The sequence below is a fragment of the Podarcis liolepis genome (genome assembly GCF_965112155.1).
Source record: "Podarcis liolepis genome assembly, chromosome: 13".
In the NCBI taxonomy this organism is placed as follows: Eukaryota; Metazoa; Chordata; class Lepidosauria; order Squamata; family Lacertidae; genus Podarcis; species Podarcis liolepis.
In genome coordinates this window covers 48,640,855-48,664,466 of record NC_139573.1, presented here as the reverse complement: position 1 = coordinate 48,664,466, position 23,612 = coordinate 48,640,855, and the positions used below count along the sequence as shown (strand labels likewise).

Below are 23,612 nucleotides of genomic sequence, written 5' to 3'. Positions count from 1 at the left end.
GATAAACTAATAGGATATGAATTTGCTGAATTAATTTTTTTAAGGGATACAAGAACGGGAGAGGTGAGGAAGTCGGGAAAATAAGTTAATTGAAGATGAGAAATTAAGAAAGAGGGAATTTTTGTTCTTTTGTCATTATATGTGTTTTTATCTTTTTTTCTTTTTTCTTTTGTTGTGTTTAATGTTTGTATTTTTGTACTGTATTTTGTGACTTTGTATTTTCCTTGTTTTTGTATTTTCCTTGAATTTTCTTCTATTGTTAAAACTTAATAAAATATTTATAAAAAATAAATAAATCCTGCAGCGAAGAGTGCTCCGATTCAGCTTGCTGTGTCTTTTTCCAGGATAAACTATCCCACTCCATACTCCACCCGCCTGGGTTTTTTCCCCCCTCCCACTTCAACCATCAGTCATTGCTCTGTGGTCACTGAGGATGCACAGTTGTCAACAGCCTGATTTGGAGTTTCCCGTTCTTCTGCCAATCCCACGAGGGTTTCCTACGAGCCCTGTTAATGCCTTCCTGTGGGGCGGTGCATGGAAGGCTCTGCAATTCTGAGAGCAAGTTTGTTGTTAGCCTATATAAGATGGTGAGAGGAGGGAGTAGCTTGCATGAAAACTGGATCCAAGAAAGCTGCTCTGGTGCAAACAGTTTTGAAATTTTAAGGTGTGTGTGGGGAAGCAGTTCAGAAGCAAAACGTATAGCAACAATTAAAAAATAGATTTTTCTGGCATCATAATTTTACACTGTTCATTCTGAGCTGTAGAAAACTATTTTGAACTAAATTATTTTTTTTTAAAAAAATGTCGATGAAGCAATAAACCAGGGGAAAAATATCACTTATGGCTTACTAATTATAATACCACGAACCTCATATTTCCTACATGTAAAATAAATGTGTATTCCCACCCCCCACAGAACCCTGAAGGGTTGTTATAATAATAATATAATAATAATTTATTATTTATACCCCCACCCATCTGGCTGGGTTTCCCCAGCCACTCTGGGCGGCTCCCAACAGAATATTAAAAACACGATAAAACATCAAAAGTTAAAAACTTCCCTAAACAGGGCTGCCTTCAGATGTCTTCTAAAAGTCAGATAGTTGTTTATTTCCTTGACATCTGGTGGGAGGGTGTTCCACAGGGCGGGCGCCACTACCGAGAAGGCCCTCTGCCTAATTCCCTGTAACTTGGCTTCTTGCGGTGAGGGAACCACCAGAAGACCCTCGGCGCTGGACCTCAGTGTCTGGGCAGAACGATGGGGGTGGAGACACTCCTTCAGACATCTGTTTGTCTCAGGAGTGTGTCTCCAGAAGCAAAGTCAAACGGCTGGAGAACCACAGCTCTTGCTGTGGCTGCAGAGACCAGTAACTCAAAACTGCTGCCTCCCGTGTTGCTTGAGTTGCTGGAAGGAGGCATACAAGATACTCTCCAAGCATCTTAGGGAATCCACTTCGGATTTGTGTAGGGTTTACTCCTTAGCCTTTTCTCTTGAAGGGTACATACCGTATTTTTCGCTCTATAGGGCGCACCGGACTATAGGGTGCACCTAGTTTTTAGGGGGGGAAATAAAGAGGAAAAAAATTATTTCCTCCCCCATCCCCAAAGAGCAAAGAAGCCAAGACAGCCAGCAGGATCCATCCCACTGGCTGTCTTGGCTTCCTCTTTAGCCACACACAACCTCTCCAGCCGGGAGAGGCTGTGTGCGGCTTTGGCAGAAACCAAGACAGCGAGCGGGATAGATCCTGCTCGCTGTCTTGGCTTTGTTTTTAGCTGCGGGGCTGGGGCGGGGGAAGCCCGAGCTTCCCCCGACCCCAGAACAGGTCCGGGAGCGGCGGCAAGGTTGCGCGCAGCCTTGCTGCCGCTCCCGGAGCTTGCGGGCTGGGGGAGCGCTCCGAAGGTTTGCTGATAGCTTCCTGAAGCCCGGAGAGCGCAGCAGGAGTTGGCACTGCGCTCCCCGGGCTTTGGGCTGCAGGCTGCTATCCGCAAGCCTTCGGAGCCCCGCGGGAACTCCCGCCGCGCTTAGGCTTGTGGATAGCTGCCCGAAGCCCGGGGTGTGCATCGGGAGTTGCCACTGTGCTCCCTGGGCTTCGGGCTGCAGGCTGCTATCCGCAAGCCTTCGGAGCCCAGCAGGAACTCCTGCCGCGCTCCGAAGGCTTGCAGATAGCTTCCTGAAGCCTGGAGAATGAGAGGGGTTGGTGCACACCGACCCCCTCGCTCTCCAGGCTTCAGCGAAAGCCTGCATTCGCTCCATAGGACGCACACACATTTCCCCTTCATTTTTGGAGGGGGAAAAGTGTGTCCGGTAGAGCGAAAAATACAGTACATAAATATCTGGTTTTAAAGATGTTAGAGGCCAATAAGAGGTTTGGCCTATAAACTCATGAGTGGATGTTTACTTAAAGTTTCCAAATTTGATGGCAAGAAGGAATTTTCACAGGGCTGACTGGCTAGTGGGTTCTGAGAGGGCTGGGAGCTGCAATCCCCTTTGGCATGTGGCTTGAGCAATCTGAATTGCGTCCCTGAAATATTCCCTGAATCACGGTCGGCATCTCTGGCATGGTATGTTGATGAGCAACAGGAACTAGAACCCTGGGGAGAATGAAAGACGATGGTCGGGAAAGAACATCAAATGAAAAAAAGAAAAAAGGAGGAGGGAAGGCTCTGGTGTTCCCTCATGTAAGTGAACACCTGAATCTTCCTCCTCGCTTTCTGCTTGGAGAATAAGCCTCTGCCAAGTGCCCCAAAACATTAAATAAAAGAAAGAAAAGAAATCTCTAGGAGGTTGACCCTCTGGTTAAAAACTTGGAATATGATGAATAAACATGTTGTAATGCTGAATTGAAAAGAAAGAAAGATGTTAAGTGAATAAGTTAATTTTATAAAGAATATTGGTGTTGGAAAACCATTAAAATGATATACACTGAAATTCAACTAGGGAGATACGAGGAAGTCATTTACAATGTTATTAAGTTTGATTTAAATATAGTGGAGATTTATGTTTGTTTGTTTGAATTTTTTTTGGAAAAACCAATTAAAAAAATTGGGGGGGGGGACTAAACTTGAAATATGCGCCACAAAACCCTTGTGCAACAATGACACACTGGCTGCAGGGAGATTGCCATATCATGCTCATAGCAGGGCCAGCCAAAGGCATTTTGCTGCCTGTATTAAAGGATTGCTGCTATTCCAAATGCAGAAGCCAGCTGCACTGACGCTAGAGTCTTACTCCAATGCGGGGGACAGGACAGGATCCTCCACCACAACACCTAAGGGCAGCAGGCTAGCTTAGGAGACGCAGGGCACGTCCCACGTGAGACCCAAAGCTCTGACCTTACTCACCGCTCCACCTGGCATTGCTTGTTACCTGTGCAAAGAAATGCCGCAGTGCAGCATCACCACAATGTGTGCGAGTGCAGTGTCTGCTGGGGCGCATGGCCTTGGCTGGCTCCCCCTCTGCCTGCCCGCTCAGTCACAGCCATTCCCAACCATACTATAAGTGACGCATCAGGAGAAAGCAACTTGGTGAGGCAGCTCAGACCGGCCACAAGGACGCATCACTGCCACCCGAGTGGAATCTCAGGCGAAGAGAAGAGTTTGGATTTGATATTCCACTTTATCACTACCCTACGGAGTCTCAAAGCGGCTAACATTCTCCTTTCCCTTCCTCCCCCACAACAAACACTCTGTGTGGTGAGTGAGGCTGAGAGACTTCAGAGAAGTGTAACTAGCCCAAGGTCACCCAGCAGCTGCATGTGGAGGAGTGGGGAAGCGAACCCGGTTCACCAGATTACGAGTCTACCGCTCTTAACCACTACACCACACTGGCTCAGGAGGATGGGAGTGGCCAGAGGACCAGCTGCTGCCACCCTCCAGCTTGCTCTGCCTAAAGACAGGACCTGCCTAAAGAAAGGACAACAACTGTGAGCATGTAGGTGACAGTCTAACACCAGTGATTAAGATATAACATCTTGACTTATGATAGGTACTATTAGGCTCTTTCTAAACCTGGGTTTCCTCTGCCACTCTGGGCGGCTTCCAACATATATAAAAACATAAAGGTGAAGGACCCCTGACAGTTAAGTCCAGTCGCGAACGACTCTGGGGTTGCAACGCTCATCTCACTTTACTGGCCGAGGGAGGGGACGTTTATCCGCAGACAGTTTTTCCGGGTCATGTGGCCAGCATTACTAAGCCGCTTCTGGTGAACCAGAGGAGCGCAAAGAAACACTGTTTAGCTTCCCACCGGAGCGATACCTATTTATCTACTTGCACTTTGACGTGCTTTCGAACTGCTAGGTTGGCAGGAGCAGGGACCGAACAACAGGAGCTTGCCCCGTCGCAGCGAATCAAACTGCCAACCTTCTGATCGGCAAGCCCAAGAGGCTCAGTGGTTTAGACCACAGCACCACCCACATCCCATATAAAAACATAATAAAACATTAAACATTTTAAAAAAGTAATTCCCTATACAGGGATGCCTTTAGACATCTAAACACTAAAGGTTGTAGTGTTACTTATCTCCTTGGCTTGGGGATCACATAACTCCATACCCTCCAACATTTCTCTGAGGAAAATAGGGGTGTCCTAAGGAAAAGCAGGACATTCCGGGATCAAATCAGAAACCAGGACGACTTCTGTAAATCCGGGACTGTCCCTGGAAAATAAGGAGGCTTGGAGGGACTGAGATATGTGAACTGGAAGCTAATCCAACCTGCTTCCGAAACAGTGTACATGCAGTTTAATTCAAATTCCTGTTCTGGCCTTCTCCTGTGTCCAAAAAGGTATGTAAACACAAGATATCTATATTTTTATGCATGTGTGTGTTGGTTGCCTCCTATTTCCTGCCTACAGGCAGAATTTATTGATAGTGTTATACGCCAGCTGTGACTTTCGCTTCCAACCCCCAGGGTGGGTCAATGAGGTGACCTTATTATCTTTGCCAGTGCACACTAAGGGTTCACACATAATGCGTGTGCTTTGCTTCATTTGCAAGGGGGTGAGAGCTCCCCATCTTATTCTGCACACCCCAAATGGCTGAATTATTTCACTATAAATTATCTCTCCCCCCCCCCGAAATAAGCTGCCCCATAGCAGAAGTACACTAGGAAGGAAATGTTGTGTAGTGATTAAACTGTTGGTCTGGGAGATCAGGGTTCAAATCCCCACTCAGTCATGAAGCTTAATGGGTGACCTTGGAGTTAGTCACAGCCTCTTAACCTACCACACAGGGTCGTTGTAGGAATTAACTGATGGGGGGGTGAACCAAGTACATGGAGAAAAAAGTGATCTATACATGCAATCTAGGGACGCGGGTGGTACTGTGAGTTAAACCACAGAGCCTAGGACTTGCCGATCAGAAGGTCGGCGGTTCGAATCCCCGCGAGGGGGTGAGCTCCCGTTGCTCAGTCCCTGCTCCTGCCCACCTAGCAGTTCGAAAGCAAGTCCAAGTGCAAGTAGATAAATAGGTACCGCTCTGGTGGGAAGGTAAACGGCGTTTCCGTGCGCTGCTCTGGTTTGCCAGAAGCGGCTTAGTCATGCTGGCCACATGACCCGGAAACTGTACGCCGGCTCCCTCGGCCAATAAAGCGAGATGAGCGCCGCAACCCGAGTCGGCCACGACTGGACCTAATGGTCAGGGGTCCCTTTAGCTTTACACATGCAATAAATAAGCTCTTCTGCTGGCCTGCATAAGAAAGCTGGAAGGGCCAGCCTGATGGAGATGTCAGTCACCAACCTAGCATCCAGAGATCTCCACGTGGTCAGAACTGGACCCGCCCCAGTCACACAACACGCCTGGCCAATTTCCAGCACTGAGATTAACCTTTGGTTAGATCCAGCAGTGCTCTTGTAAATGTTCTTGCATACTGAACACACACTATGATATGAGAGTCGTGCATACTGAGTGCAATCTAGCCATGTGACACTGAGATGCTGGGTTCGTGCCATCATCCAAGTGAAATGACTCTTCTGTAAAATACTGAGAAGCACCACCATTCCACCCAGAAGGAGTGACCTCCTTTTACCTACCAAAGCAACACATATTCCTTTATTCCTACAGAAGTTACGTTGGTGAAAGCTGATAAAAGTTTGCATCCTTTGTGACCCCCCTGCCCCCACCCATGAAGTGCCCATCATGCACTGACAGGCCCCCCCCCCAAAAAATCTGTGGTCTTCTAGCCACCCAGACTCTCTCCTAGCCATTGGGCACCGCAACTCACGTGGCAGCTTGTTGACGCGCCAAGGAACAGAGTTTGTAACAAAACCACGCTTGGAGGCTGTGACGATGACCCATGTGCCCAGGCGGTAGCTGATGGGGAGCATGCTGACACCCTCATGGTCGGTGGCGCCTGAAGCCAGAGATGTCTGGTTGCCATACACTTCCACGGCTGCCTGAGGCAGTGGGGACAGGTCGCCGTTCTCATACACCTGGACCTTGATGACCACCTCTGGAGGAAAAAGAGAGAATACAGAAAGGGTGTGTGAGGACAGTAAGCTTGCCCCCAATGTTTTCACCAACTCAAAAGTAACTTGTATGGTTTATAAGTGGCCTTTCCCCTCCTTAGTTGGTATTCGTGTTGCCATTTCATTTGAACAAAAGGTGTGGTTAGTTAAAACAACAAGGGGCATTTGGTTTTCTTTCCACCTCTGAGGCCTCCATGACCTTCCTGTAGCCACCCTATTTGGTCCATTGTCCTTAAGATGGATTGTCTCCTCGGCCCTCTTCCTATTTGGCTACCCAGCGTATCATCTTTCGCTCATTTCTGCTCACAACACAGAACCCCTCCCGCTGTTCCTTTGCGTGTGAGGATTTCCTCTCCGGCAATCCAACTCCTCGCTTCCCTCACTGCAGCTGCCCCAGTTTCAACACTCTGTGTCTGGCATGCGCTCTTTGCTAGCCTGTGAATGCACAGGAACATCACAACCACTCAGGTAATGGTTTGTATATATGAGTCACACAAGTGAAAAGCAATGTTGTGGGCATCAGGATTCCACACATCTAGTTGCCAATGGCAACTGTCTCTCCTTCTCTGGTAACTTCCCTCCTCCATGCGCCCAGCACAGAATCTTCTCCCCTGAGTTATCTGCAAATTGAGGAAGGCTTAGGAGAGGGTTGTGGTCTTTATTTTTTCCTGGGTTTGAAGAAGGGAAAAACCAGCAGGGTATCCTATAGAACCAACTCCTCAAGGCCAAGATCCCTTCATCTGCGTCATCCCCCCCCCCCCCAATAGAATATATTATGAGGCTGTCCCACTGAAGTTGATGGGCATTGCCATTCAAATGGGGTGTGTGCACCACATCTTGTGATAAGATTATGTGTGGTGGGGCTTACCTGCGCACCCCAATATGTTATTTTATTCAAGTTGCCACCTCTGACTCTCTCACACTGCTCAGGAACAAATAAGAACTCAGTTCTCCCCCAAGTCCTCTGTGTGACCACAATTCAAAGCAGGCTGGTAAATCATAGAATCATAAAGTTGGAAGGGACCCTGAGGGCAATCTAGTTCAGCCCCCTGCAATGCAGGAATTCTAGTTTGAAATCTAGTTGAAATATGAATAATTCCTTATGCAAGTTATGTTCCCGTAGCAGGATGATGCAACTCAAAAGACCAAAAAAAAAAGGGGGGGGGGAATAACAGGCAAAGGTTAACCTTTATTCTTATAGCCATCTGTTTATTCCAAATAAATGAAAGATCACTCCACAGTGATGGGAAACGTACTCTAGATACAGACGGTGAAAGTGGAGCAGTGCTAGCAAGAAGGGGAAGCAAAAATGGGATATCTCGCTGAGCCGTTCAAGAATACTAAACCCTAGCAAAAGGTTTGTCTCACTGCATTTCCCGCTGTGCAATTCCCTGCAGCTCAAGCAGAGCTGGCTCCCATCACCCCAGTCCATTCCAACAATGTGCAAACTTGAGGATTGGTCACACATGGCAAAGATCTCCTCTGCTGGCTGCCTGCCTGACATATTCTCCTCACCCTGCGTGCAAACAGAAGAAGACCTCCGGACAGAGGGGCTGATTCAACTCCACTTGGCTTTGGATGTAAGCTCCCTGGTGACCAGGAAGCTCCAGCTGGAGGGAGGCACAGGGCTGCTTCCTGTCTCCATCAACGGGCTGCCTGGAAGAAGGGCTGGGGGTAGGATTCCACGCAAAATCAAGGTGGAGCTGGGGTCAGTCATTGCTCACAAAGTGCGTTCAGAGAGTAGCTGCTTGCAGGGGAAGAGGAAGCAGCTAGCACCCCTCGATTTGCACAGCTAGAATAACATTTGAAATACGGAGCGCGACTCCTTTGCACTTCCTGTTACCGTGTGACTTGGAAAAATCAAAGGCCATTGTGTGAAAAGACCCCACCAAAACAAAGCTATTTTTGACTTAATTTGAGTTAAAACATTTTGAGCTACCCTTGGGGGGAAACCAACTTATTGGACAGGGCACAGATGTACAGACCTCTGGTCCGGAGGACTAGAACACAGAGCAGATCAGGGGACAGACTCAAGCAGCTGCACTCCCAGTAGTTTTGGGCAATGTAAAATCAGACTAATCACCTAAGACAAATGGTAAGAAAAACACACAACCCCACAGCCCCTTCACCTACAAACAAAACACACAGCATTTCTCCTTTCCCCTTGCTGTTCTGGCATCTGACCTGAAAACAGGCTGGCTGGGAGGAGGAATGTTGTTTGGTTTCCTTTTGTGACCAGTGAGCAACCCAACTTTCAATAGGAGATAAAGGGCTCTGGAGGCCCAAATCCCCCAGCAACAGAAGTTCTGTAAAATGTTCCCCTTTTAGGCACCTCAGCTGCTCACTGCTATGTAGAAGACACAAAGGAATGGAAGGACTAGGTTGAGGTGCCTAAAGGAAAGGCTGTAAAAGCCAAAGCCCATTCTGCTGCTGTCTGCACTGGGAGCGAATATGGCTCTTTAGCTCCCTCTCTGCCAGTGGGAAGGGAGGGTGCAATAGATAGGAATAATAATAAATGTAATAGTAATAATAATAACAACTTATATGCTGCCCATTGGACTGCGGTTGCCCCAGCCACTCTGGGTGGCTTCCAACAAATTACCATATTTTTCGCTTTATAAGACGCACCAGACCACAAGACGCACCTAGTTTTTGGAGGAGGAAAACAAGGAAAAAAATATTCTGAATCTCAGAAGCCAGAACAGCAAGAGGGATCGCTGCACAGTGAAAGCAGCAATCCCTCTTCCTCTTCTGGTTCCTGGGATAGCTGCGCAGTCTGCATTCGCTCCATAAGACGCACACACATTTCCCCTTACTTTTTAGAAGGGAAAAAGTGAGTCTTATAGAGCAAAAAATACGGTAAATCACAGTAAGACATCAAACATTAAAAACTTCCTTCTGCGGGGCTGCCTTCAGATGTCAGATACAGTGGTACCTCGGATTAAGAACTTAATTCGTTCTGGAGGTCCGTTCTTAACCTGAAACTGTTCTTAACCTGGGGTACCACTTCAGCTAATGGGGCCTCCCGCTGCCGCTGCGCGATTTCTGTTCTCATCCTGAAGCAAAGTTCTTAACCTGAGGCACTATTTCTGGGTTAGCGGAGTCTGTAACCCAAAGTGTTTGTAACCCGAGGTACCACTGTAGTTGTTTATTTCCTTGACAACAGACGGGTGCTGCTACCATGAAGGCCCTCTGCCTAGCCCATGTTTCTGGAAATGGAGCCCCTGGAGAACTCCAAACATGAACTCTGTTTAAAACTGACCAGCCATGGTTCATACAGCAGCCTGTAGCAAGTTGCCTGCCATGCATCTCTGAGAAAATGCTGTGGGGTTTTTCTACCCATAGTACAGACACGGGGTCAAATGCTGTGGGGTTTTTCTACCCATAGTACAGACACGGGGTCCCCACTCCACACCCCCCCAACTAAAAAAATCCTGATTATTTCCTTCCGTCCAAAGGCCCGTGCCCTTAGTAGTCAAACCAACCTCCCCCTTTTTGGATTGCGGTCCTGTCACCGTGGCAACGGCCTCATTTGTCCTACAAAGTACCCCCTCCCTCCAAGCTCCACTCAGGCCTAGAAAGCAAAGTGATGTGAATAACCTCCTTCCCATCGCTGGAGTTTGTTGCCATGGGGACCGTTGCACAGAGCAAGGCCTAGGCCCGCATCCTTCAGCAGGCCCATGGGTTACCATGGCGCTGGTGCTGGGGCCAGAACAGTGCCCCCTCCCAACAAATGCTCGGCTTGCCCTTTCACACACTTTTAACCATCTTGTTGTGCTCCAAACCAGGGTGGCGTTGATGGTGGCAAAAGGACACAATTCCACCATGCTCCCTCGCTGTGCTTTTATTGCACACAGACGAGCGAAAAGGTTCTCTCTTTACAATGCACAATACTGACACCTCAAGGCTTTCTAATTAAGTGAATGCATATAGATACATGAATAAAAAAGAACATTTGGGAGTCAAAACCTCTCCCCGCTGTCCTCTTAAATTAAACAAAAACCCTTCCTATAGTCCTAGATAGAATCTATTTTCAATGCTGGGGTGGTTGGGCACTGGGATATGCGTAACTCACAAACCACTGCTACAACTAAGGCAGAGAGAAATGTTTTTTTCCTCTGGACATGCGCAAAATTAATGACAGGGCTGGGCATGTATCATACAAAATAATAATGTCTCTGAGCATGCACAGAATTCTCTGACCACTAAAAAGGCCTATCCAGACTTCTACTTCTTCACTCTCATAAGAGGGCTTGTTTGTTTATGGCGGAGCTTTCAGGTATGGCTTCCAGGCAGGTTTGAGTTCCTGGATCTCTCTCACTAGAAATTAACCACAGGGGACAAGCCCTGGTCCGTGCATGCAGACTCCTGCATACTGAAGATGAGAAACTAGGTTATATCCACATTATGTTGCTAACGGGTTGCTGCATCTTCTGTGTGTGTGTTGTGCACCTTCATCCACACATGAGCACTTTCAGTTTAATGCCTCCAATATCTACCTTGAAATTTCCCAACCACACCGAGAAAGTGCTTCATGGGATATATTTGTGCGGTCGCCGCCTCCCTTCAGTTAGTCCTTCACTACCCTCCTTGAATTCCAGAAACCTGAGGTCTATTATGGGCCTTTGTTTACCTGTGTGCACATGCTTTTAAAAAATGTTATTGTATTTTTTTAAACACAAGTTTTTCAATATACCAGAGCAGTTGTTGTTGTTTTTAAAAAGGTGTAAGCTCCAAGCCAGTCAAGGATTTGGAGTCGCTTGCATGAAAGAATGCCACTTCTGTTCTTTTTCCCCGCAAGAGCCAATTTTATTTTTAATTTCAATACTGTTGTTCTATACAAGTTTCTTTTTTAAAAAACACACACACTAAAGTAACAACCACAACTGGTTCAACAACTGTGGCCATTCCTGGACCAGGAAAGCCTTGCCAAAGTAGTTCATACATTGGTTAATTCAAGACTGAATTATTGCAATGTGCTCTATGTGGGGCTTCCCTCACACTTGACCCAGAAGCTGCGGTTAGTGTGTAACACGACTGCTGACAGGAGTGAGGCCTTGTCAGCGTATAATACCTGTGCTCAGAGAGCTGTACTGGTTGCCGATTTGCTACTGGGCCAGGTTCAAGGTGTTACGGTTGACATTTAAAGCCCTTGGCAGCTTTTGACCAGTGTATTTCCGAGATCACCTTACCCCACATGTGCCCAACTTGACCGCTTTGATTGGCAGAATTGATACTACTAAAGGGTGTCACATAATACGCATTCCGCATTTGTAGGAACCCAATTGTTTCAGTGTGGCAGCACCTACAATTTACAGCTTCCGCCCTATTGATATCAAGCAGGTGCCTTCAGTGTATTATTTTCGGTACAGATGCTTAGAAAAGATGCTTAGAAAAGATGGTGTGAATTTTAGTCTGTTTAGTATTTTAACGTCTTGTGTTTTGTAATCCCCCACACCCAATTTTATGGCTGTATCTTTTTGCAAATCACTTTGACATTTTTGGGGGTTTTTTTTAACCATTAAGAGGTGTATAAATTTTATGAAATAAATAAAACAATAGTAGTGATTTTAAAAATAACACGAATGGTCCTTCAGAAACAACGGGTGGGAAAAGGCAGGCTAAAAGGGACTGATGGAAACAAAATGGAAGTCAGGAGAGATTGCAATTGTACAGCACGCAGCGAAATGTTACCACACGTTAAAAACAAAAACCACACAGAGAATGCGCTTCAGTGTGTCTGCAGTCAGGTAACGTGTGATTTTATATTGGATTTTCTTCCTTTATTGGATTATCAGTGGATTGGGACAATCTAAATTTAGTGGGAGGGAGAGAAGCGGCTACCATTTGGATGAGGATGTGTGAAGACCAATCAGCTTCAAATCCGCATTAAACTCCAGTGCGGACAAGCCCATGGAACACAGGAATCTGGTTTTATATATGCCTTAATGCTGTCAATAGTCCATCCACCACAGTACTGCTTTCAGCATTGCAGCAGCCCTCCAGGATTTCAGACAGGGGACAATCCCATTTTGACCTGGAGATGCTCAGGGATTGAACCCAGACCTTTCTGCATGCAAACCATGTACTCTGCGTCTGAACCATGGTCCTCCACCGTTTCAAAAAGAGTCCGAAGTGGTTTGAGGGAGGTTTTGCTCCCCGGAAAGTAGAAGCATTTCTTCTCTTTCCTTGTCATTTCTGGCCAATCAAGTCTTGAAGGTCTCTGTGTAATTTTAAACTCCGAAAAATATTGTTTATTCGAAGCCAAAGAAGGCAGAGCCAAGCCCAGAAAGAGCAGTGACCCCACTTTCAACTCTCTTTAAAGTCTATAAATTGTCTCCTGTCTCAAACGGGCAGCGCTGCGTCACGCAGCCGCCCAGATTCAGGTCACCTCCTGACACATTCCCTGTCCATTATTGCCAAGCTGCCAACCTCTCCTGTGTTTTCCCTCCCGGCAGGACATCGATTTTCTCTCCGATTCGCACAATCCTGCACCTGCTTCTCCTAACCCTCCGTCCCCACATGGTCTGCACTGCGTTCCAGGCCCACAATAGCTTTCCTCAGACCCTAAGCCCATATCCGTTGCTAGTTCAGTGTGTTATTATACCTTATGATGCTTCAATAGACTGATAATGATGAAGAGAAAGTCACCTCTGGAAGACATTGCTATAGTTTTAGGCTGCATGCAATACTATTAAAGCACATTCAATGCACATTCTTTCCCTCAAAGAATTCTGGGCACTGTAGTTTATGCCTGTGTTTGCAGCTCGGATATATAATCTAATTGCCAAATGGCACCTTAAACCTAGATATGATGGTCACCACAATGGAAATGCCTAGATGCCTTTTTGCAGTGGATTATCATCATCATCATCATCATCATCATCTCATTTCTATACCATTTTATATTTTAAAGAAGAAAGCTCAAAGCAGTTGACGGCACATTAAAACACCACACAATCCAAAACAAAACAAATTCAAGCTTTGAGAAAAGTATTTCAGATTCTTCCCTAAGTGACATTTTGTTTTCCCTGGTCGCCAGATCCAGAGATCTCTGTGCGGTCGCAATTGGAACTGTGCCAGTTGCAAAACACGCCTGGAGTCTGGCTAACAATGGTTTACCCCTCAGAGACCTACAATTCCTAGCAATCATCAATAAACTACAGCTCACAGAATTCTTTTTTTTGGGGGGGGGGTGTATTTTGAGTGTGCTTTAAAGGTATAGCACATGGGTAGGCAAACTAAGGCCTGGGGGGCCAGATCAGGCCCAATTGTCTCCTAAATCCGGCCCGCGGACAGTCCAGGAATCAGTGTGTTTTCACATGAGCAGAATGTGTCCTTTTATTTAAAATGCATCTCTGGGTTATTTGTGGGGCTTGCCTGGTGTTTTTACATGAGTAGAATGTGTGCTTTTATTTAAAACACATCTCTGGGTTACTTGTGGGGCATAGGAATTTGTCCATTTTTATTTCTTTCAAAATATAGTCCGGCCCCCCACAAGGTCTGAGGGACAGTGCACCGGCCCCCTGCTGAAAACGTCTGCTGACCCCTGGTATAGTATGTATGCAACTTGCATGTCAAGAGTTCTACTCCGGTCTGAATCCAACAATCCTTTTGTTACGGAAGCCAACGCTTTGCCAAGAGAGTGGATCTTTTGTTTATTCCTGTGGCCAAACAAGACCGGAAAGAGAAAATGTTCTCTGGACTTTCCCAAGGCCATACAATGAGGACATAATCTGAGCCAAGATGGAGCTCTCGGGCCTATTTTGAACGCCAGAGCCCCTACACCATGTGTGTTGCAAAGTTGCCTCTAAGGATGTGCAGAGTGCTACTGTCCATTCCCACTAAATACACAAGACACAATTCCCCACTATCTGCATACATGTGTGGGATTAAGAAAGGAGGGGTTCTTGGTGAGAGTGTTTAGCTACCAACCACGGTTTCAAACGCTGTGAAGAAAAAAAAAAGTTTAGATGGGAGTCACTCCAGATAGTGGAGGACTATCAGGAATGAAAAGGCTGCTGGCTCTATACTCCCAACATTACCTCAGGCACTTACATCACTGTTCTCTGTTTATGATGACAGTTTGGGCATTTTCATATACTATGATCATACCCTAGCTTAGCAGCTCCCAAAGAAGCATGGAAACTGACCCACTTCAAGGAGGACGGGGTGAAAATAAACAGGTGGGGGGGAAGACTTCAAGCAACTTTGCAAACTCAAAGTGCTCTATAGCAGTGTTTCCCAACCTTTTTTGGGCAAAGGCACACTTGTTTCATGAAAAAAATCTCGAGGCACACCACCATGCCAGATGGGGAAAGGTCACTTTTTACTTATGTAAAAAAAAAATAAAAAAAAACAGCATAGAAGGTAATGGTTAGGCTAGCATCCCTCTTCCAAATATGCTAGGTTTTTATTTGCAGGGACTGTTCTACATGGGAAAGCATTCAGCACTGTCATTCTCCCATCTGCCATATGAATTGGTACTATTCTGGGTCAACTTACTCTGCTGCATGTGTAGATGAAAATGGCACCAAGTGTGGGGGAGGGGGCAGAACAGGTTTCAGATACAGGATATTAAGCATACACGTACTTCAGATTGAACTGGTTGCTTGCTTTGCAAGTTTTCATTTCCCAAATGACTGCCTCGGCAAGCGCAATACCTACCAGGCTCAATGCCGGTCTCGCGCTGCCGCTTCCCGCGCTCTCAAGGACCCGGGAGGAGGAAGGCGTGAAGGGAATCCCGAAGGCGCGAAAACCTCGCGCATGCGCAGGCCTTCCGCCTGCGACAGCCCAGTAGGCTGGCCGAAGCGAGCGGCGATGGGATGTGGGAGGGAGCTCGCTCGCCGCCCCGCGTGTGCCTATGTGGGGCACGTTACAGCCCCGTGACGTCAGCGCCACGCAGGCAGCCAGGCAGGCAGACGGCGAGAGCCCCGCGCTGGGCGGCCTCTCCTCGCCGCCGCCCCGCCTCTCGCCGCCCGACTCGCCTGCCTCCCTCCCACGGCACACCAGGCAACGTCTCGCGGCACACTAGTGTGCCGCGGAACACCGGTTGGGAAACACTGCTCTATAGATCAGAATGATTAAGAACGACAAGTGGGGACATGCAACAAAAATCTTGCTGTGTATCTTTAGCCCCCAACAATGAATCTTCTGCTCTGGGGCCCAGCCAACCTGGAAACGAAACCTTGTTTTGCTGTTCCAGGGCTTCCTTGAGGGCTTTTGAAAGGGCGGACATTCCCTCAAAGCAGAACAAAGCTCCTTTTCCAGTCTGGCTGTACCAGTTCACTGAGACGGGGGATATGTGGCAATGTTTTGTCGCGTCCCCCAGTTTGTTCCTAAATATCCCTTTGCTGTGCTGTACACGACTTTGTTGTTATATAGCAGTTGGAGAAATGTTCCTACAGAACAGGCCAGGGAGTAAGAGGGAAGAAATGGGACCTGCTGCAACAAAATGGTGCAGCGTGCCCCCAACCACCTGAGAGCTCCGATCAAGGAAGTGGAGACTTTGGGGAGGGGATAAAAGGGCACCTTGCCCCCAAACACACACACACAACTACCCCAATCTTCCCCTCCTGAGCCATGTAGTGGCAGGTACCAGCCAAAACACACCTGAGCTTCTTACACTGCTATAGCAGACAGGACTCCTGGAGCATTAAAAAGGAGAGAAAACTGTACAGTGGTACCTCGGGTTACATACGCTTCAGGATACAGACTCCGCTAACCCAGAAATAGTGCTTCAGGATGAGAACAGAAATCATGCTCCGGCGGCACAGCAGCAGGAGTAGGCCCCATTAGCTAAAGTGGTGCTTCAGGTTAAGAACAGTTTCAGGTTAAGAACGGACCTCCGGAACAAATTAAGTACTTAACCCGAGGTACCACTGTACTTTGCCTTTCCTTTGTCTTGAAACATCCCTGTATAGCATAGCAGGGAAGGGTTTTTTTAAACCTCACAGAAGGTAACTCACTAACCTCATCCCCCCACCCCACCCTGCTCCATACTTACGACAAGCTGTTGGGGACTTGAGCAGGTCAATTCCTTCTTTACTCTAGCATTTTTTTGGGGGGTGGGGTGGGCAATATTCTATTTTTCCACCACTGCCTACTTTATCTGATGAACTCACACAATCTGCCTTTGCCTGACCTGATTTATTTAGATCTCAACCCCCATCCGCCCCTTCCTCAGCTGCAACCAGCATTCTGTGGCCTTGTCAGGATTTTGTTGTTACTGCATTTTTTAATTAAAATAGTTCTTTTTCTTTTAATTTACAACGCTGAATACTTCTGTGTACCGAGAGAGACCGCAGAGGATATAAACCCCTTCCCATACTTTTGGGTGGCTTCCAACCCCTTGGCTTTTGCTAATAGAGTGGTACCTCGGGTTACATACGCTTCAGGTTACAGACTCGGCTACCCCAGAAATATTACCTCGGGTTAAGAACTTTGCTTCAGGATGAGAACAGAAATTGTGCTTCAGCGGCGCAGCGGCAGCAGGAGGCCCCATTAGCTAAAGTGGTCTTCAGGTTAAGAACAGTTTCAGGTTAAGAACAGATCTCCAGAACGAATTAAGTTCTTAACCCGAGGTACCACTGTAGCGGGAATGACGCTAACAAGCAGGGACCAACAACAAAATGTCGCAGTGCATTCCCAGCCCCCAGCCTGGGATTCTTAGTAATAATAGAGAGTTTGGTGTGAGAGGCCGAGACAGCACTCATCACTCTCTCAAGACAGCTATCGTCAAAGTTCCTAGGGAGGAAGTAATCGCCATCAAATGAGCTTGCAGTTTCCCCAAATCATTTGCGTCTAGGACAAATACGTAATACATCGCAGGCTGCAATAGTCCCTGAGGTAAAAAAGAGTATTATTGAATCCAGGAGCACCCCCACCCCAACCCCAAACTATGCAGCAGTTGCATTTTTGCAGCTGAGGAATGCTGTTGGATCCAGATGCTTTCCAGATGTCCCATTTTTCCACAACTATAAGCAAAATATTGTTGGCCAACGCTGGCCTGATGTCCTTTTCCAGGACAGGCTGTAGGGAAGCCAAATCCAGCGAAGGGTTGGGGGACCCTGACCTTCCCACACACATTCAAGGAAGAGAGTGGGGTGCAAGAGAGGCAAGACAGGCTGGGAGAGGAGAAACAGCCAAGCGTTGCATTAACACACACTAGCATTGCAGCAGCAGCTGCTGTCCTGCAGGTTCAAAACTTGGCACTGTCCATCAGGCCTGATCTGTGCTTGGCCGGGGGTCTTCTTGGCCGGACCACACAAAAGCTACGTCCACAAAGCCGCTCCCAATTCAACACAGCAGAAGCAAAAGAGAGGTCTGGAGCAGGCCTGCACAATTTGTGACCCACAAATCAACCCACGGGGAAACCCCACTCAACAGGTCTGCCACAACCAGGCAAGGAGAGCAGTTCAACACAGCTGTGGGGCCTTCAAAATGTGTCCTTTTAATCTGCTTTTGGTTGTGTGGCCCCCTGAGAGGATCCAGGCACAATTCTCCCACCTTTTTCAGATGTGAGATATCCTCTTTGGAGATGGAGAAGACCGGGCGGTTATTCCGCACAAAAAATTGAGATTTTCAGAAATGAGCACAGCCACACTCCAGGCAATCAAGGCAGCAAGCATCCTATGACCATCACATACCCTGTTTCCCCATCCCAGCTGCCTCATCCGCCAGAGGAAATCCTGCCAAATTCGCTTGCCGGTCAAGAATCCGGATACAGCACAGACCAAAGTTTCCTATCCAGTTCCTGGTTGGCTTTATCTGGCTGAAGGATCAGGGACCCTCTGCTAGGTTTTCTTCCCCTAGCCATGACTGCTTCCCTCAAAATTGGATCAGCATCCATGGCAGGCTTCTCCAGACGTGGGTAATTTTTTTTTGGGGGGGGGGGGAAGGAGGATGTTCACATAATTTCATTTGGTCTCTACCTATTCTTTGTTGTTGTTGTTTAGTCGTTTAGTCGTGTCCGACTCTTCGTGACCCCATGGACCAGAGCACACCAGGCACTCCTGTCTTCCACTGCCTCCCGCAGTTTAGTCAAACTCATGCTGGTAGCTTCGAGAACACTGTCCAACCATCTCGTCCTCTGCCGTCCCCTTCTCCTTGTGCCCTCCATCTTTCCCAACATCAGGGTCTTTTCCAGGGAGAATTCTCTTCTCATGAGGTGGCCAAAGTATTGGAGCCTCAGCTTCAGGATCCTACCTACTTAATTCTACTTAAGCTTAATTCATGTCCCCACTTCTTCAACCTCTGCAGCAATTTCCTCTTCTTGTGCTCCATTCCATCCGAAATGCTCCAAATGTTTATGTCGTCACTGAGGCGTATAAAACTGCAAAACAAAACCGAGCTCCTGGCAAGTCTGCAACTTGGGATCTGCAGCACAAGCCTTGAAAGGAACGGCTCACATCAGAGCTAGCAGGATGATGTCAAGGAATCTTCATAGGTTTGTGGTTTTCAATTTGCTTTTGAGGATAGCATTGCTTGCCTCTACAACTACAGTGGTACCTCGGGTTACAGACACTTCAGGTTACAGACTCCGCTAACCCGGAAATAGTACCTCGGGTTAAGAACTTTGCTTCAGGATGAGAACAGAAATCGTGCTCCGGCGGCGCGGCAGCAGGAGGCCCCATTAGCTAAAGTGGTGCTTCAGGTTAAGAACAGTTTCAGGTTAAGAACAAATTAAGTACTTAACCTGAGGTACCACTGTACTTTGCAGCTTTCGCAGTCTCTCAATGCACCCAGAACACTGTCTGATGAGGAATCACTGGGTGAATTTCAGTCTTGGGGATGTTGACAAACTTCAGCCTACCCTGTCTGTTTTCAGCCTTTGCCCATCGTGGTTTAGGGTATCTAGCAGTGGCAGTGATGCTTTTGAATTATGGTGCTGGAGGAGACTCTTGAGAGTCCCATGGACTGCAAGAAGATCAAGCCTATCCATTCTGAAGGAAATCAGCCCTGAGTGCTCACGGGAAGGACAGATTGTGAAGCTGAGGCTCCAATACTTTGGCCACCTCATGAGAAGAGAAGACTCCCTGGAAAAGACCCTGATGTTGGGAAAGATGGAGGGCACAAGGAGAAGGGGACGACAGAGGATGAGATGGTTGGATAGTGTTCTCGAAGCTACCAGCATGAGTTTGACCAAACTGCAGGAGGCAGTGGAAGACAGGAGTGCCTGGTGTGCTCTGGTCCATGGGGTCACGAAGAGTCGGACACGACTAAACAACAACAAAAGCAGTGGCAGGTTGACCAGCTAGGTTCGAGAGCAAGGGGAACCAATGTGGTATCTTTCAGATGTTATTTGACAAGGCTTGCACCATCATGGCCAACGGTGAAGAATTATGAGAGTTGTAGCCCAGTAAAATCTGGTTCCTCCACTCTGAGGCTTATATATGGGAGGAAGCATTCTCCACTGCAAATATGGAGACAGTTGTGTGGGCACTCCTGAAAAAATACCCATGCTGCACCTGGAGGATTGTGCCAACTCACCAATCCAATACCAGTCACCAATATAGTGGTACCTTGGGTTACAGATGCTTCAGGTTACAGATGCTTCAGGTTACAGATTCCCTAACCCAGAAATAGTACCTCGGGTTAAGAACTTTGCTTCAGGATGAGAACAGAAATCATGCGTCGGTGGCACGAGGCCCCATTAGCTAAAGTGGCACCTCAGGTTAAGAACAGTTTCAGGTTAAGAACGGACCTCCAGAATGAATTAAGTTCTTAACCCGAGGTACCACTGTATACCCTTTCCAGGAAAAGGTACTCAAGAGTATAGTGACTGGACAACTCTGCCTTCTTGGGTGACACTGATCTTCACCCATATCTCTTTCATTACCAAACTGTCTGACAATAGCAAGTAGTATAAAACACTCTTCAATAATAAGAATACAGAGTCTGCTAGTGGAAACCAAGAGGCACAAAGGTCTCTTGAAATACCGGTAGAATTCAGGGTGTTTTGAGGCTCTTTCTGTTCCAGAGTTCAAAATTTTGGCATAGGAGAGAAAAATCTGTTTTCCGTTTATTGGAAACCAAAGGAAAGATGATTTTAAAAAGTGATGGTGAAACCAGAGTTTGGTTTGAAGTGGCCTGATGAAGTTAAGCGTGTCTGAGTCCAGACCCTGCCTGAATAGGGAGATCAGTCAGGATCCCCTGGCTCTGGGCTCCTTAGTGGGGGAAAACTGATGATGATGATGATGATGATAATAATAATAATAATAATAATAATAATAATAATAATAATAATAATTTGTTTCTTATACCCCGCCCATTTGACTGGGTTACCTCAGCCGCTCTGGGTGGCTTCCAACAAAAATTCAGGGGTTGACCCCTGAAGTAAACAGACATGACTAACTTAGGTTCATCAATATCAATGAGTCTACTCTAAGTTGGACTTAGTTGAATACCACACAGTAAATAAAAAAAAATAAAAATGAAGCAGAATCAGTTTGTTTATGATAAAAGAGGTGCTGGGTCTAAAAAACTTGTCTGGAAGATATCAGAGAAAAGAAACTGGCTGCCAGGAGTAATTTTGTTAGCAGGTAGGTAGAACTGTAGGCTCAAAGGCATGGAAGTTAGGCTGGCATGTGCCAAACGGACATATTCATTTTAAAAAGCAGCAACACAGTTTAGCCTAAAAGTAAGAAGCTATGTCAGAAAGTAAAACAGCCTAAATTTTTAATGAGAAATTTATGCAAAAGCCAGAATGATTAAAATATGATGATAGATAGATGGTAGCTATAGATAGATATAAAGGGAATTAGTCAAATGCAAGAAAAAAATATTTAAAACTGGGTCTGGCAATAATTATGTGAAAAGCTGTAATTTAATAAACACTCATAAATACAAAAAGGGATTGTTATTGCTGAATCATTGCCATTTGTGAATTGCCACTTGCTTTGAGCACAACTGCTTTTGGGAAAGCATCACACATATTAAAAACTAATCTAAAAATGTTAGCAGGAACTTGCCAAATGCAAAGGGAGCACAGAACTCTGCCCGTTGGTCCTTTTTGTGTGTGTGGGGGGTGGGGCAAAACAAAAGAGGTGAAAGCAAAGGACTGGCAAAGTCACCAAATCAAGGGCATTACGTATGTATGCACAGGTGAGCATTTCCCTTTTAAACAGGGCTGGGCCACAACACCTTGCCCAGATACCTTCTTCCCTGTGCTCCACACACGCAAAGAGGCATGATGTGATTCGAGTTCAGGTTTGAGGAGGCAGAGCTCATTGGTCAAACTTGCCAGAGATGCTGCTGACATATTAATTGGTGCACGGGGCAAGCAGCAGGTGAAAGGGTGGAGTCCTCCCCCCCCCTTCCCAATATGCAATGATGGTTCCAGGGAAGACAAGCAGTTTTCTGGAAACGTCAGAGTCTATTAGGTCTATAACGGAATAAAGCTGAAGTGGCACATATCTCAGCACAGTGCTCAGGGAGGGGTTGCCATTTCTCTCTACCAGCACCCAACACACACACACAGCCTGGGAAAGAAGGACTATCATTATTACTACGCATTACAATTTGTTACGCATCCTTCACCCTAAGGTCCCGGCGCTGGTCACAACAATTAAAGCACAACATGAATATTAAATTGCTAATATGCTCGCACCACCCAATTCTCCAGCTCCATCATCCAGAACAAACAAACAGGCCCTCTGTCTCCACGCTGCCATATGGACCCAAGACACTAAACAAGAAGAGCGTGGAGTGTGGGATCCACTTGGCTACCCCTCAAGCCACAGATGGGGAGAGGTCCCTGTGCACCCTTGCTTCCCCCTCACCCCCACCCAGCCCTTCTCCAGGGTCCAGGAGGGAGGTGCCCCCCGCCCAATGATACAGCGCTCCGTCGCAGCAACAGCTCAGAATCAAGGTCTCCAAGGCAAAAGCCATGTTCCCAGCAAGGATACCCTAAGGGAAGGTATGGCGCCAAGCCGGGGGTGGGGATGGGGAATTAAGTTGCATGGTGGCACTTGGGAAAATACATCTAAGGGGTGGGGGCAGAGTGAAACCGATAAACAGAAAAGGGCACTGCATAAGGAACAGGTAGACGGAATGTGTTAAAGGAAGAATTATATACCTCTGATAGGCCCTGTCCACACACGTCATGTGTGAAAGAGCCACCACAGATCAAACACCACAAATGGGGAGATTTCTGGCTGTTTCAGACACAATGCCGCGCAAGGCAGGCAGGTCACACACACACACCACAGGGCAGCTCACAAGCGACTGTGAATGTGTGTAGGAGCAGAGAGGTGTGTGTCTTTATGAAATGCACAAGATCAACAAGCAGAATGCAAGGCAGGCAGACAACAGGTACATCCGACAGAGGTCAAAAAGGATGTGCAGAGGGAGAAATGGGTGTGGACCGAGAGAGGCAATATTCTAGTCAGATGGTATACAGACAGAAGCAGAGGGGGAGAAACACAGGGGGGGGGGAGAGACGGTGGCTCAAGGATGGGGACCGCAGAGAGGCAGACAAAAGGTTCAGGGTGGGCAGCAGTAGAAGAAAAGACCCTGAAATAAACAGATTGCCATGTAAGGAGATGGCCAGCCAAAGGGATGGGAGGAGAAAGAGATGGTGCGAGCAGGGGGCTGGCAGATGGAAGGTGGAGGGAGCTCAAGGGCGCTGGGAACGGGCGTAAGAATAGACAAAAACCCTACGCCCCCACCCCGCGCCCCCCAAACCCTCCTTCCCCCACCTCTTCTCTGTCTATGAAAAGGAGGGATGGAGCCTTGGGGGGTCCCATCCCGGAGCCCAATATCGAGAGAGGGGCGCAATATTTAGGGGGGGTTCTGTGCATGATCGAGTGGAAGGAATCGGCGCGGACCCACCCACCGCGCACCCCCCTCCCCAATTCCCGCTGCCCCACGGCGCATCGCTTTCGCCGCCGTCCTGCAAGGTCTCGCCCATCTCCTTTTGGGGAACCAGCAGACCAGAGCCGAGGGGAAACCCACCCAAACCCACCGCCGACCATCACCCGATCCAGAAAGGCGGAGGCGGGAGAAGCAGCCACATACACACACACACACAATACACAAAAATTGGAGGGGGGGGTTGAAATCCAGCTAAAGATGTGCCTCCCTTTCCCACCCACCCACCCCACTTTTTCTGGAAATGCGCCACCGCGTGCCAACAGCTCTCGCAC

The 23,612-nt window shown here is 47.5% G+C and overlaps 1 protein-coding gene across 6 annotated transcripts in view; it reads right to left on the bottom strand.

Moving 5' to 3' along the window:
• FAM171A2 (family with sequence similarity 171 member A2) overlaps positions 1 to 23,612 on the bottom strand; it is a 43,260-nt gene that overhangs the window by 19,069 nt on the left and 579 nt on the right. For 2 of the 6 annotated variants that reach the window (XM_083470515.1, XM_083470517.1), the window contains exon 2: positions 6,222 to 6,449. In XM_083470515.1, the coding sequence (XP_083326641.1) occupies positions 6,222 to 6,449 (228 nt within the window). Of the gene's footprint in view, positions 1 to 6,221; positions 6,450 to 6,646; positions 6,818 to 7,980; positions 8,087 to 9,727; positions 9,797 to 10,065; positions 10,165 to 23,612 lie in introns of those variants that run through there. The other 4 variants (XM_083470516.1, XM_083470519.1, XM_083470520.1 and 1 more) reach the window with 4 other exon arrangements.